The sequence below is a fragment of the Balearica regulorum genome, chromosome 8, assembly GCF_011004875.1.
Source record: "Balearica regulorum gibbericeps isolate bBalReg1 chromosome 8, bBalReg1.pri, whole genome shotgun sequence".
NCBI lineage: Eukaryota > Metazoa > Chordata > Aves > Gruiformes > Gruidae > Balearica > Balearica regulorum.
This window is the reverse complement of record NC_046191.1, coordinates 27,663,180-27,677,868: the sequence shown is the minus strand read 5'-3', so window position 1 is coordinate 27,677,868 and position 14,689 is coordinate 27,663,180. Positions and strand designations below refer to the sequence as shown.

General features: G+C 45.9%; 1 protein-coding gene across 1 annotated transcript in view; it reads right to left on the bottom strand.

The window, feature by feature from the left end:
• Nucleotides 1-13,304, bottom strand: part of NOTCH2 (notch receptor 2) — an 87,779-nt gene extending 74,475 nt beyond the window's left edge. Inside the window, 2 exon segments of the mRNA XM_075760237.1 lie at nt 3,037-3,118; nt 13,134-13,304. Coding sequence (XP_075616352.1) covers nt 3,037-3,118; nt 13,134-13,215 — 164 coding nt within the window. The 5' untranslated portion in view covers nt 13,216-13,304.
• Between the last annotated feature and the right edge of the window lie 1,385 nt (nt 13,305-14,689).

The following is a 14,689-nucleotide window of genomic DNA, read 5'->3' as shown; positions in this document are numbered from 1 at the left end:
CTACTACTACCTTCCCAGTCATCCAGCAGCAAGATGAGTAAGGGTTTCCCTGTGATGCTCACAGCTTTAAGCAACAAGCAACCGTTCTCCTGCTTCTCTGCTGGAGTATGCAAGAAGGCTCCTTCACGCTTAACACCTCAACATGCAAAAGGCTGCCTGGAGATGCTTCAAGAGAAAAAAAGAACCCCCCATCAACAAAAAAACCCACCACAGTGCAACGCAAAGCCAAACGACAAACTGAAATTGCCTTTTGTCAAAGCAGGACCCGTGAAGCTGGGAATGACAGGTCCCCTTCATACTGCTACTGCAGATACAGCCATATTCCTTGGAATAAGGTCTGCGTCCTCACCATGCTGGTCACTGAATGGGTGTAGAAAGATCTCTCAAACAAAAATTCTGACCTTGGAAGATGCAAACACAGGAATGTGTAATTTTCTAAATATAAAAATCAAGGTCAAAGGTCAGTAATTCTATCAAACAGTGCCACAAACTGACAGCCATGGGCCAGCAGCGTCACCAGGGGAACGCAGCTACTTAAAGGGCGCTCACAAGAGCAATCTGATAAAGATCCAACTCAGATTTCCTTACAAGGATCACAATCACTGTTCCCATAACAGAAGCCAGATGCACCAGAATAAAGGTTCTTAGCAGAAAACTAGCTTTCTCTTTTAATGGAGTAGATGCTACAGGATTTTCTGGAAAAGCAAGCTGTTTCAGCACTAAGCTATCTCTTGCTGCTTTGCCACATTTCCAGACTAGATGTTTTTCTTACCAGTGCTTACGTTACTCACGTCTCATTCATCACATATGATTATCTCTGATGCAGGTTCTCCCTCAGCCATTCACTTGTTTCTTACAGACAGCAGGATTAACTAGATGGACTGACCACACACTAGAACAAACAACTTGGCCGAGAGGAGGTACAGAAAGAGGAAGAGCGCCTATTATAACAACTTATTGCCCAGAGGAAGTACTGCAGAAAACTTGAAAAAAGTGGAAGGGGTGGAGATTTAGCTAATCAGTGAGTGATCCTGCAGAGCTAGAAGCCAAGCCACTTGCTTTAGTTATAAGTTCAGTTTCCTGAACAAAACATTTCTACTCTTACAGCCATTAAAAATTCAGAAAGTCACTTAGGTTACTACACCAGATTGAATAGGGGAACTTTCTGAGTTCCTCATAGTGCAGGAAAGAAAAAAAGTTAAAACCAAAACAGGATGCTAAGAATCAGCCTGCTAAAGGCAAAGTCTCCACAACGGAGAGGTTTTTTTGCTATTTTTTTGTCCTCTCTTTCTGCAAAAAAGAGTTCTTGAGCCAGAACTAGAAGAGAGACACATACTAATCTCTGTATACAGGCCTCTATTACCCTTTCCAATTACTCTGGGACCTGCAAAGGGACTGAGCTGTTACTTAAAGGAGGGGTTTGCTTAAGACCTGCAAGAATACTTTGCACAAAAAGGAAGAAGGCAACATTAGAATTATAAATAACTCTGTGCGCTAAAAAAAAAGTAAGAGTGGTCAAAGCTGCCACTGTGATAAGGGAAATGTGTCAAGATCTGGACTGCACTGCAAAAAGTGAATAGAAGTTAATCAGATGAACCAACTAGACTGAAAAAGTTTAAGAGGAACATGTAAGTTGGAGAAAATGTCCTTAGGAAGGTACAAGCAGCACCAACATCAATACCAGCCTTGTTTATTACCTTTGTGACCCACATTCTTTGGCTCCAGATTAACATGCTTAAGTACACGTCCGAAAGATGTCACACAATTTCTTCTTTCAGTGTTAAAACACAGGTGAAAAAGCAAGAAAAGTTCCAGCTTTCTTTTCAGAAAGGCAGCTCATTTCTGTTGACAGCAATATAAAGCCATGGAAAGGAAAAGACTAGAAAGCAGTAATAGTTAAAAACTGGGGGAAAAAACCCAAGAGGGATTAACAAGTTACACATTTGCCCTTCTATGGACTTTCTGCACACCAGGTATTGATTTGAAACCGAGAAGAACCTCAAATTAGATTATGATTTCCCCTTTGTGTGCCACAGGTGCAATTTCAGTATATTGAGTTTTATGTACCACATTAACAGAAAGAACTAAAGGTTGTGGCTAGGGAAGATGGATGTGTAGAAAAGGGTGAAGAGCGAAGCTGTGTGTTAGCCAAGCTAAATCAACAGACAAAATTCACTCATATTTAAAAGAATGTTAGCATTAAGAAAAATAGGGATTTAGCATGCTAGAAAAATGGCACAACTTGCACTGACGAAGAAAACAAGGTTTAGAAAATAATCCGTTTACTGCAGGCATAGTAAATTAACCCGGCCAAACAAGGAGGATTTGTCTTTTTGCAAAATATCACTTCATTAAAAAAAAAAATCTAAATAATGCAGTTTGAAAGGTGAACTGCATTTAAATAGGTATGACATCATTCTCCAGACACTCTGCCAAAGCTCCTGCTGATCAGCTTTCCATGCAGCAAAGTGGAGGCACCATTGAAGACAGGTGTCAATATTTACCAAAATCAATTACATTATATATACAAACATGGGTGGGTGTTTGGTTGGGTTTTTTTGTTAGCTTGTTTTTGCAACTCCCACATATTACTTGCTCCACAGCATGTGGAAGGGAACCGGCACACTTTAGAGTGCAGAGTAGTTCTGAAAAACCTCAAAAATATTCAAATTGGGGCTGAAGTTCTATAAAGTAAGGCAAACTATAAGATGAAGAGCAAGTTCCAACTTAACTTGTGAGTCTGGAAGCAAGGTACAGAGTTTACAATTGCTTTGGCCTCGCTTCCTAACCTAATGCAAAGAAATCAAACTGACAAGATCCAAACCCAAAAATCTGAACAAGAACTCCAGATTTCTTACATTACAAAAAGCTAGCACAGAAGAACTAATGCATTATCAAGAAACACCAGCTGTACTAAAACTGTTACACTGAATGTGCCCGATAAGAAAATCTTACCAATTCACATTTCCTTTCTGGTTAGGACCCTGAATCAAAGATGACTGGTAATTAAATTGATTAGAAATGAAACCAACTTACTTGCAATATCCTGTACCATTTTGATATGGAATGCACTTTCCCTCATTAACACACGGCTTGGAATCATCCATACATTGTAAAGCTGAAAGAAAAGAAAATGACAGTCAAATCAGTAACCATGACATGTCAAGTCAAAGCTTCATTAGCATATTTTGGGGAATAAAAAATCTTAAGAGTATAAAATTTTATATGACTGGTACAAAACCAGAGACACTATCACATAGTGTAAATTAATCTCTGGCAGCATCAAAAGAGCCAGACTGAAAGAAGAATCAAATACAGATTTGTTCATCAGGCAACTAAATGTTTCCAGAAATTCTTTTAGGTAATTTTCAAAGCAAAGCATACAGCAGTTTCAGCAAGCTACGAAGACATTTGTGTCGGCACTTAACGTATTTTGGGTTAAGCGTCACCAATGACTACTTTCTGATCAAAATTCTGCACTGAAATTCTCTGAAATAAGAGGCAACTACTCCTAAACCTTCTTTCACAATATTTTGTCTCAAATTCTTTCCTTCTTTTCTACTATCTCTAGGGTCACTTGGCACTGAGATAGAGGCATCTGTCCCTCGTAAGCTCACCTGCTGTACGTTTCTAGCAGTGCAGAACTCGCTGCAATGTCATTGCTGTTGTGGCACTCTGACTTCAGTCAGGATTGTGTTTGGGAGTAAAGCAAAAACATCAGAGATGTTAAAGACTTCCAGCAAAGAATTTGGTATTTCTAAGGAGGAGATACTCTGCAGCTCAAACATGACATTTTCAGTATTGTTTTAAAAGAAGGCATTAGCCATGACACAGTTCAGGGCTGGTCAATTTTTATTCAAGTCTATTGAAAGCTCTAGGAGGCCTGTTCTGATGGAAGCCATACAACATCTCCAGCGCTCATCTCTTCCCGGAGACCTGAAGCAGCACACCATGGCTGTTTCTGAAGTAACCAGAAGGGTGAGAACTGGGGAAAACTCTGCAGGAGCAGAGGGCACTCTAGAACCACAAAAATTTAGCCAGTCCACCTAGACTACAGCCTGCTATTTGAATAGCACCAAACTAGCTGATAAAGCTCTCAGAACCAGAAGATCTGGATCCTATCCTAAACTTACCCCCATACAGAGAAGTCACAACTCTTCCAGCCTCCCGTTCCATCTCCCGGCCCCCAGACACACACACTTCTGTGCCCCTACGTACCGGATTTCAACAACCTTACTGCGTTTGGGAAAGCATTTAACCAGTCCTAGTCAAAGGCACCTAGAGGCATCAATAACATCCAACCACCTAAACTGCCCACTTGTGTACCAGCTGCTGTATGACAGATTGCCTTTTTTTTTTTTTTAAAGCATGGTTTTCCTTTCCTCAAGAGGTATTACATTTTCAACACAGATTCAGCAAGGGGCATCAGGGAAAACAGATCCAAACCACCACCAAGTTGTATATATGCTGGTGACTACGGAACGGGGCTCAGAAGAGTTAATGCATCAGTCTCACCAAGCTCTCTCTGCAACCAGCCCAAATTCAGCCCAGCAATTAGTTGGAACAGACTCCAGTTACTGCTATCCAGAGCTTGAAGTGTTATTTGTCAATAACTCTAGAGCACGTAAACAGGTCACATGCACTACAAGGTACTATAGGAGCATTTCACACTTGTGATCCCTATAGAATACAGTTAAACTAAATTCAGTTGCCCAGGAGTATTATCAATATTTCCCACAACAGAAGTATGCCTATTTCTGTTAACTTGGTTTCTGAAAAAAGGGCACTTGGCTGGCGCTGCGTCTGCAGAGCTCTCAGGAAATGAACAAAATTCCACTTGGAGCCCCTTTCAGATAACCCCTGAGGTCAGGGTTACTAAGCGACAGCAATATTAACATGGATTTTGCATGGCATTCCCCCCCACAGCGGTCAAACACACACTGATTTGCACCTGTCTGACAATTTTTATGCCATTTAACAGCAACATCCATGAGGCTTTGGCTCCAAGCTTCATCTGCTTCTGTCTGATACTAGAGCAGCTTGTTTTCACAGCAGAGATCAGCTCCAGTTAGCATAGTCCAGTTACGCTATGTTCAAGAGAAACTGCCAAAGGACCTGCAATGATTCGAATCTCACCTATGCCACTCCAGGGAAATGGAGGAAGGTTAAAGCGAGCCTCATCCCATTTCAGAGAACCGGGAAGGGAAGCAGACTTGGCATTCTCACCTCACTACCTTGAATTTTCATTCTTTTCACACCAATCAAGCCAGTGAAGCAAATACTCAGAGGATTATTTCTTTTGTGCCCATGCTTTCAAACACAATTTTGTAATCTCTTCGAGTACCCGCGTCCCCAGTGAGAACTGAGCAGCCAGTTGATTTTGTAACCCATATAGTAAAAGCTTAACTAGCACTTGGCCAAAATCACCTCCCAGCACAAGAGCACGGAGGGGAACAAGAGGGTGACGGCTTTCGGGGTCGCAGTAAGGATCCGAATCAGCGGATTCCAGTTTAGCTTGCTAGGCCAACTACAGACACAGCAGAGAGGCTTTAGCAAAGTAATGATTAATTTTCTCCTGTTTTTTGACAAATTATTCCTGCCTTGAACTGCTGTTTACCAGGTCATTAAACTACTAGTAGTCCTTAGAATTCCTTAACAGAGACACATAGTGAATGGGGCAATGCAGGCAGCTAAATATGTATTTTGTATGTAGTAACTGAGAAGTGAAAGAAGCTAAGAAAACAAAAGAAAAAAAAGACTCTTTTGTACTTTTTCAGCTCAAGACTAAAATAGACTGAATAGAAATCCACTGAAATGCAACTAAAGCTGAAGCAAATATAAATGTAATCATATTCTATATTAAAATGAGTACTAAAAAGTAACATGACCACTTGTCTTTAAAAAAAGAAATCACAAGGGAAATTGAAGACTACAGTTCTCACAGTAAAATTAGCATTTCTGTGCACAAAGCACTGCCTTCCTGTATTTCACGATATCTTTAACAATTTCACAATGCACGCAAAACCAAGGCATTTCGACATGACTTACTTCAAAAGGTACTTTTCTGCTACTCTACCAGGTTGTGCTCAAGAGTTAACAGTATCAGAAACTTTACCTTCTACGTCAGCCAGCATAAAAAGTACGTTTCGCTACAGCCATTATGTTAACTGGAAATACTTTGTTGTGTACAGCATGAGAGAAGACAGTCTTGTCTTGAAAAGATAAAGCTACTTTTTCTACAAGCCGTATATAGATAGCATCAGCATGCTGTCAAGGCTTTGAGTATAACAGGCTGCTTTTGACAGTAGTTTTCTGCTGTGTATAAAAAAACCCCCACCAACAATCAGCAATGGTGAGTTACTTGTTGGTTTTAGCTTGCCAAAACCACCAAGACTATCAGAAGATGGGTTAGCCCAGACCAAGTGCAAGCAGTGGTGTTTCAAATCCTGGTGCTCTCGTGCAGTGGAGGGCTCGCTCTGGTACACCAGCAGGTCTTCATGGGGAAATCCCATGGGTTTTTAATGTACTGAACCACCTCACGATTTTTACCAGTCCTTTTGAGCATATGATGGGAATATTGGGAAGACATCCCACAGACTGGTTTTTATGAAGTGGGCAGGCCACAACTTTGTGAAAGTGGTACCCAATTTCTAGCAGGCATCGTAGCGAAGTTTGAAAGATTTCTCGGACAAGGGTTCTAAGTGCATGTGAGACGAATGTTATTAGCTATAGTACCCAGCCTAGAGTCCGTACAAACCCTTGCACATGTGTCCATTTAGACACAGATTCTAAGCTGACATTTAACTAGCCTACCAGGACTATTTTCCAAGGCCAAAGGGAAAAAACAGGTAGCCGATGCTGTAAAACGAGCACAAGCAGAAAGTGCTACTCGCAGAAACACCATAGGAAGTGCTGCAATTCTCAACGCCCAAATCCAACAAAGCTCACACTTAACTGGAGTACAGTTTCACCCAGGTTTAATCTTTCTGGCTAAAGAGACAGTTAAAGCAAATCCAGGAGGAAAAGAAAAGTTGTGTTTCTGCCTCATTGTTCTTTAGGATGCCAACGTGATCTGGAAGTTGTGATTTGGTTTCTACACTTCATCTGCCCACGATAAATTCAGATACTAAGCTAGAAAGTGTAGGATTAGGATCAGAAGCTTCAACTGTCAGGAGTTCAGCTTTTAAGAGAAAAAGCTGCTACGGGGAAACAGAGCCATAACCAGAGAAATTCTGAAAGGGCTTTGTTGTGAATACTAGAAGGAAAGCAATGCCAATAAACTCCTCACCCACAAGTTCAGAAAAAGTCAAGCAGAAATAAAAATGCAAAATACCAAAACAATTAATGCTGTGAGGAAGAGATGTTATAAAGCTGGTTTCCTGTAGCTCTGTGGTTGATTATCCTGCATCTAAGAAGGTGCGGGCTCTGGCCAAAGGTTTTACTGAGAATAAGAGGAGAGTAATATTCTGGCAGAGAACACAGCTGAAAGCTGGTACAGCTTTCTCGTTGGGAGGACATTATATGCACGTGTCTCTCCTCTTTCTGTCCATAAACTTTTGATTAAGTTCATAGAAACTCAGTATCTTTTAAGAACCTAGACCTCTGTCATATTTGGCTGAAACTTATCCATAGGTTCAAAAGCTCTCGAGGGAGAGGCTGGAAAACAACCTACTTTAACAGAAGAAAAGTCAGACTAAAAATACATTAAAGACTAGAAAGAAAACTAAAGGATGAAATAGGTTTCAGTAACCTTTATATAGTCAGTGGACTTACTGCCATTCACAAGAAATAGCCTGTCATGCCAACAGTGCTACCCACTATATACAAAAATAAAGGAGAAAAAAAGGATTCAAAGCCAAACAGCAGCAACGCAGGACACATGGAGAATCCTTACGCAATCCTTACAGTGTACCAGCTGTGAAGAGGACAACCATCACCATTGTCAGAAACATCAGCTACGCTACAAATCAAGGTCTCAAATTCCAAGGAAGCAAAAACCAGCTTCAGATGCCCTTCAGGAAAAACAGAATGTGAAAAAAAGAAACTAAGAGAAAATGCTGAAACACGAGGTGCAATTCTGGAGGAAGAACAGCAGGTCCTCACTGCGCAGAAAGGGACAAAAACACTCCCGCGGCGGCATCTCGCACTGCACAAACAGCTGTTGGAAGAGCTGGTAAGGAGTAAGAAGCACTGAGCAAATGGAAAGAATACCCAAAGATAGCAAAATTTTGGAGGAAAACCACAAAGGAGTGATAACTAATTACACTATTCACTAACCTCAACAGATTACAGTTCCAGTGAGGTTATGTACCAGGGAAGAACCCACTAGTAAATAAGTACTAGCTGAAAATATGAATAGCTTTTTTTTTTCTTAAAAACAGATCGCCCCATGGCAGCCACACTGAGGGAGGATGGGGGACAACAAACTAGGAAGAATTCTTACTGTGAAAAAGTGATAGAGCCTTATATTCATCTCAGATGAAATGTTAATATTTGGGGGATTTAAACAAGCTGAGCAGTTTGCACATCACAGACAGAAGGTAGTAGTTAAGGATAAAGCTTGTCTATAAGGCATAGAAATCTTCTGTAAAGTAAAAATGCTTTAATTGGATTATTAAGAGATCTCCACTGTTTTTTTTTTTTTTTTTTTTACACACAAAAGCCTGAAATCAATTGAATAACGTGAGGCTCATCAACTGAGAAGCTGAGCAGAGCTCAGAGGAGTGTGAAGGCACTCAGCCAACATCCAGCACCTTTTGGGAGAAAAAAAAAAAACCCCAATGTCTAAACTACTTTTCTTCACTAGCTTTTGTAAGATAAGCATAAAAAAAAACTGGGGGAAAAGAAGTGAATTTTAGAAGAACAAGCCTATAAGAAGTTTTGCTTTAGCAATTAATCAGGGTTTGTTGGTTGGTTTGTGGTTTGTTGTTTTTTTTTTTTTAACTCGACAGTGCAAACAGCAAGTCTGACACACAAAACTGCATCCCCTACCATCATCTGTTTCAAATCTCTCCTCCAAATATCTCAGAAATTAAAAAACCTACTGACTGTCCCTCCGAAGAACAGAGCTAGGAACTGGTGTGCCACTTCACAGGTAGATTTGAAGTCTTTCTGTCCTTGGGGTCTTATGCTTAGGAACCCGCAGGAGGACTGTTATTTCTAGCAGATGCAGCTACACTTTGTGTGACACTGAAGACCTACAAGTTATAACGCTTAGTGAATTCAGGATGAACTCGTAATACAGTTCAAAAGTCTGTCAATCACCATATTCTCTATTTCCTTGCACAGCTACTGTTCCCTGCCTTCCCCTATTTTCAGTTTTCCAAACAAAGCCAAAACATATAAAATCTAGAAAGGCAACTTAAAGCATTTAGTTTAAAAAAAAAAGTTTTCAACGAAAGAATGTAGGGAAGGCAATTAAAGGAGTTGAAGAGGTATTGGTGTTTCCATGGCAATCTTGCAGAGGGGAGCCACGCTCGCGCCTTCTCCAAAGTCTTCCGTCATTCTCCAGCACTAAATCTTTATTAATTTGAACGTTAAACATGTTTGCCTGTGCAGAAATGCTAGCCCACTACTCATGCTGAGCGGCGCTTCCACAGCCGTCCAGGGTGATGTCAGAGAAACAAGATGAAGACTTGCTGCATGAAACAAACAGCAGACGCCCATGCCATTTTGAGATAAAAAGCTCTTTTTTCATCCTCGTAGCAGTCTAAAAAAAGGACATGTGCCCTAGGAACAGACTATTTTCTAAACAGAACAAACCATTATTTCTGCAGCTCTCAGACGACCGTGTTTAGTATGATATAAGCACTGTTTCTTCTAGATGGGCACTGACAGGCCTTGACTTCTGTTGGCAAGATGATTTCAGAGTGAATTCACAGAAACTAAGAATATAACTACAAAAGGACTTTTTAACACAGATGCTTAGGGAAGCTCTTTCCCCCCCCCCCCCAACATGGATGACATTTCCCTAATGTGTCCTAAAGGAGGGGTGAAAATTAATAATCACTGTATCATTCTTCAGCTTTGCCTTCATTAGCCAAGAGCACAAACCTAAAGGAAACTACATTACATCTGAAATTACAAGTTGTGGCTCCACAATTTTTGGGTTTTGCTGTTAAGTGAGATTCCCAAGCCCAGAGGAAACCAGCTGCCAGAGTCCCGTTGCTCCTCTTTTACCTGCTCCTTGTCCTGGGTTCAAACCCCAGCCGCCACCACCACCACCCCCCCCCCCCCCCCCGCCATGACACAGATACTAGTTTTGAAAAATGGGAGAAGCCAAAGAGGACCAGAGCACATTGAAGAGAAATACCCGCTTACCGCAGCAGCGGCAAGACACCTGGAATAAGGGAGGGAGGGAAATTGCTGTGGAAGCTGACAAAAACCCGACCCACCCATCACAAGAGATTCGAATGCCAAATGCCACCAGAGGCGTTAAGTCCTCTTTTCCCAAGGATTCAAGCCCTGAGAACGTCAGCAAGAGGATCTTCACGTATTTCTCATCTGACTAAGCGACACCCTGAAGGAAGTGATGTGAGTTAGTCAGATTCTCATCACGCTCCCTTTTGAAAGTCTAAATCAGCATCTTCGACAAGAACAAATTTGATAGACAGCAACACCTTCAGAAGATCAAGTAAAACTTGCTCTTCCATAAGCAAATCCATATGAAGCAGACTGGCATCGTCAGCATTATCTAAAGTCCTCAAAAGTTTCACTGTTGGAATACCAAAGATCTTAAAACTGCAGTGCACACCAATGTACTACCTCTGCGCAGCTCCAGATTAAGAACTTGTTAGAAATACGGGCTGACAGTCAACAGCAACCTGGTGAAACTGGGCATAGCAAACTCCAAGTGTTAATAACAACGGTGGGTAATTAGGGTGGGCTTTACTAGCCAGGATTCCCATTTCACCCATTGCTGCCTGATAGAAGAGCAGCAAATCGTTCACAGCAATTATCAGGACAGTATCCTCACCAAAAGCACAGGTGTTGCTGCCCCACCCCAGCTTACTGCAACTTCAACTGCAGCCTTTTGCAAAACTAAACGACGGCTCAACTGGAAAAGCAAGTTGCTACACCATTGGGCTTGCATGATGAGGCAGAGTTGAGTAGTCCAAACCATAGCGCTTAGCGCATCCAGGAGCCTCCTCTTTATTGACCAAGAGGGCTGACACCAGATACCTGCCCTCTCTTGCACAAGAGCATCAAGACAGTTGAATATGCACCTGAAAATACCCTTTCGGTGACTTCATCTTTCCCTTTCTCATTAATTCGAGCCACAGCTCCCACTCCCAAGAACCAGATGCAGGTCAGTATCTCATGAACAACAGGACTCGCTTTCTGTCTAGATTTATCATCTCTGACAACCAGCTTTTGTTTAGGACTGAGACAAGATTTCACCCACAACACTAAAAACTTCTGCAGCACGGGAGGACCTCGACCTGCCCGGTAGATACCCAAACCCAGTCCAGTGACTACAAGCAAGACCACAGCTACTTCTTGTCTCAGCCCCTGTCAGAGAAGGAACTTGTAGGGCTGGCAATAAGCTGGTAAGTTGCTGGTATGAAGTCAGAGCTTAACTATGTGGCTATGACATTTAGACTTTGCAAAAAATAGTATTTTTGCTGTCTTACTGGACTGTGTAAGCCATTTCCAGAAATAACAGTCCTACTACGCACCACACCTCTACCCTACCAAGAAAACACACTCCTGAATTTATAAGACACGTACCCTTGAAAGACCCTTTATTTTTCCAGCCCCTTTTGGGCAAAGCTGGCCAAAACACACTCAGCAAACAGCTTTTTCTTTTTTTACCCCTCCAACCATCTTCTTGCAATATATTAATAAAACTAAGCAAGTCAGATTTCAGAGGGGGTTACTGGACAAAAAAGCATCTCTCCCAGGAGACAAATAATGACCATTTCAAAGTCAAAACAAACAGATCGATTAACATCACTACTCTGTATCCAAGATAGCACTAGTGGTCAAAACTCTGCAGACACCAGCTTCCACGCCTAACCATACCAAAGAATAAAACTGCTGAAATTATCAGTATCTCGCTCAATCATGCGCTGAACAACTTCCACTACCACTTTCTCCCATGGCTACCCTCTTCACAACTCATCTGAAAAGCAATCCGGCCTCTCAGGAGCAAAAAGGAAGAAAGAATGAGAAGTCACACAAGTAATCAATGACTGCTGGTCATGGCAAGGCTGCACATGCTTTACTCCAGGAGCAGGGCTGCTGCTGCTGCTGGGAGAGGCATGAAATCCATCCGAACCCAACAGCTAAGGCTGTGGACCACGTTCTCCAGCCCGGCTGTAAGACACATTGCAAATGCTGACATGTAACAGGGAACGGTGACGAAAAGCAGCAGTTTCTTCAGATGTGCACATATGGCTTCATCACGCCTGAACTGATTAACAATTAAAGGAGGAAGAAACACAGAAATTCTTTCTGGATGTGTAGATATTTCCTCAACAAAGAGGCTAGAATGAACACGATGCATAGGTATTTCAAGCGATGGGAAGCAGTAAACCGTTTTCTCCCATATTTTGAAATCAAAAAACCTCAAGCACTCAAACCATTTACTTTTTTTGCAATAGCACATCTATCACTGCCACCGCACTGCCAGTAAAGGACGACTTCCATTTCAGTCTTCCGTTACACACAGGCCCCCACGGGAGAGCAGCCCCCACGGGAGAGCAGCCCTCCCGCGGTCCGCACCCCGCAGAGCCCCGGCTTGGCGGCCGGGACCGGCTCGGCTCGCAGGTGAGCCCGGCTGGGGCGGGGTGTGGGGGAACCCCCCCGCTCCGCACAGCGAGGAGCGGCCCCCGCGGGACCACCCCCACACGCGATGACATCCCACGCGCGGCCGCGGCGGCCCCGCCGCCCCCCGCCACAGACCCGCGTCCCCCTCCCCGGCCGGCCCCAGGGAGGAAGGTGACAACGACGCCGGCCCGGCCGCGTTTGAAGCGGCGCCGGGAGAGGGGCCAGCGCCTCACCGCGACGCTGGGCCGGGCGAGGGGCGGCTCCGGGCAGCCCCTCAGCCTCCCGAGGGGCGAGGAGCCGCCCGCGCGCCGCCTCAGCCCCGCAGGCCCCCGCCGCTCCCCCCACCCCCCCCGGTCACTTACCGGCCGCGGACTCGGCGCGGCTGAGCACGGCCAGCACCAGGCCGAGGAGGGCGGCGAGCGCTGGCTCCGCTCCGCGGGCCATGGCCACGGCCGCTCCCGCCGCCAGTGGCACGGCGCGACGCGGAGGGATCTATCCGGCCGCCGATGGCGCCTGCGATCACCCCGCGCGGAAGAACACGGTCGAAACGCACCGCCCCCGCTTCCTCCGCCGCACCGCCCGCTACGCCCCGCCCTGCCCGGACCGACCGCCGCCAGGGGGCGCTCGCCGGGTGGACCGCGGGGCGGGGCGTGGGGCCGTGAGGGGGCTGCGGCCGTGAGGGGGCTGCGGCGGGGCCGTGGGGCCGTGAGGGGACTGCGGCCGTGAGGGGGCTGCGGCGGGGCCGTGGGGCCCTGAGGGGGCTGCGGCCGTGAGGGGGCTGCGGCGGGGCGTGGGGCCGTGAGGGGACTGCGGCCGTGAGGGGGCTGCGGTGGGGCCGGGGCCGTGAGGGGACTGCGGCCGTGAGGGGGCTGCGGTGGGGCCGGGGCCGTGGGGCCGTGGGACCGGGGCAGATGGCGGTGGGGATGGAGGGCAGCAGGCAGCAGGACGCAGCCGCCACGCCCCTGAGGGGTGGTGGCAGCGGTGGCGGGTGCCCACGGAGGAATCCACCCGACACTCTGTGCGAGGCGCTGCCCTGCCCTTTGCTTAGACGCGGTGTGCCGGCAGCGGCCGGGCAGGGGTGATGGAGCGTTGCCCACGGGCGGGCACGGGTGGGAAGGGAAACCAGCAAACAGCATCGGCTGACGGAGATTCGCCCCGGTAAGGGGGAGCCCGGAGCGGGTGTGCGAGCTGCTCACCCCACAGCTCAGCCCCACGGCTGCCCCTGCTGCAAAAGCCCGGGGTCCCACGGAAGAGGTCTCGGGAGGGCAGCGGGGCTGTAAAGTGCCCGTCGTTCGCTGTAGCGCCTGAATTCAACCTCAAGGTCCCTCCCAGTCCTCAGCCGTCACTTAAAGCGTTAAAAATCCTTCTGCCCTGGCTCCAGCTCCCCGCGGACTGAGAGCCCTTTGTGCCGACACGGCAGCCTGACCCTCGAAGGCAGGATTGTACCGGGTTCGGGGGAGAGAGAGGGGGCAATGAATAAACCTCACTGTTTTCCCGCTGTAATTCGCCAGATCCCGAAGCTGCTCCCAAGCGTGGAGCTGGGCGGTCAGTGCCCCACCACCACCGTGATTTTTCCAGGTATGGTGATGCAACCCGGGTGACGAATCCCCCACGGTCCCGCACAGCTGCCAGAGCTTCCCATCGCCGCTCCAACGGCCGTCCCGCGGCGTTGCTCCTGGCACGCCTCCCTCCCCGCAGCTCCGCACCCGCTGAGGTGGAGGCCAGACCCCCAGCATACCAAAGACTTTCCACGTATGAAATTATGAGTGGCGGCAACCAATGCTTAAGTAAAAACGATCACAAAGCCAAGCTGGGAGTTGAGGAGAGACAGACAGGAATGTGACCGGAATGAGGAGGGCTTGCTCTCCCTAATGCAGCTAATTCAGGAGGAATTCTGGTGTTTCACTGAAAGCTGCCA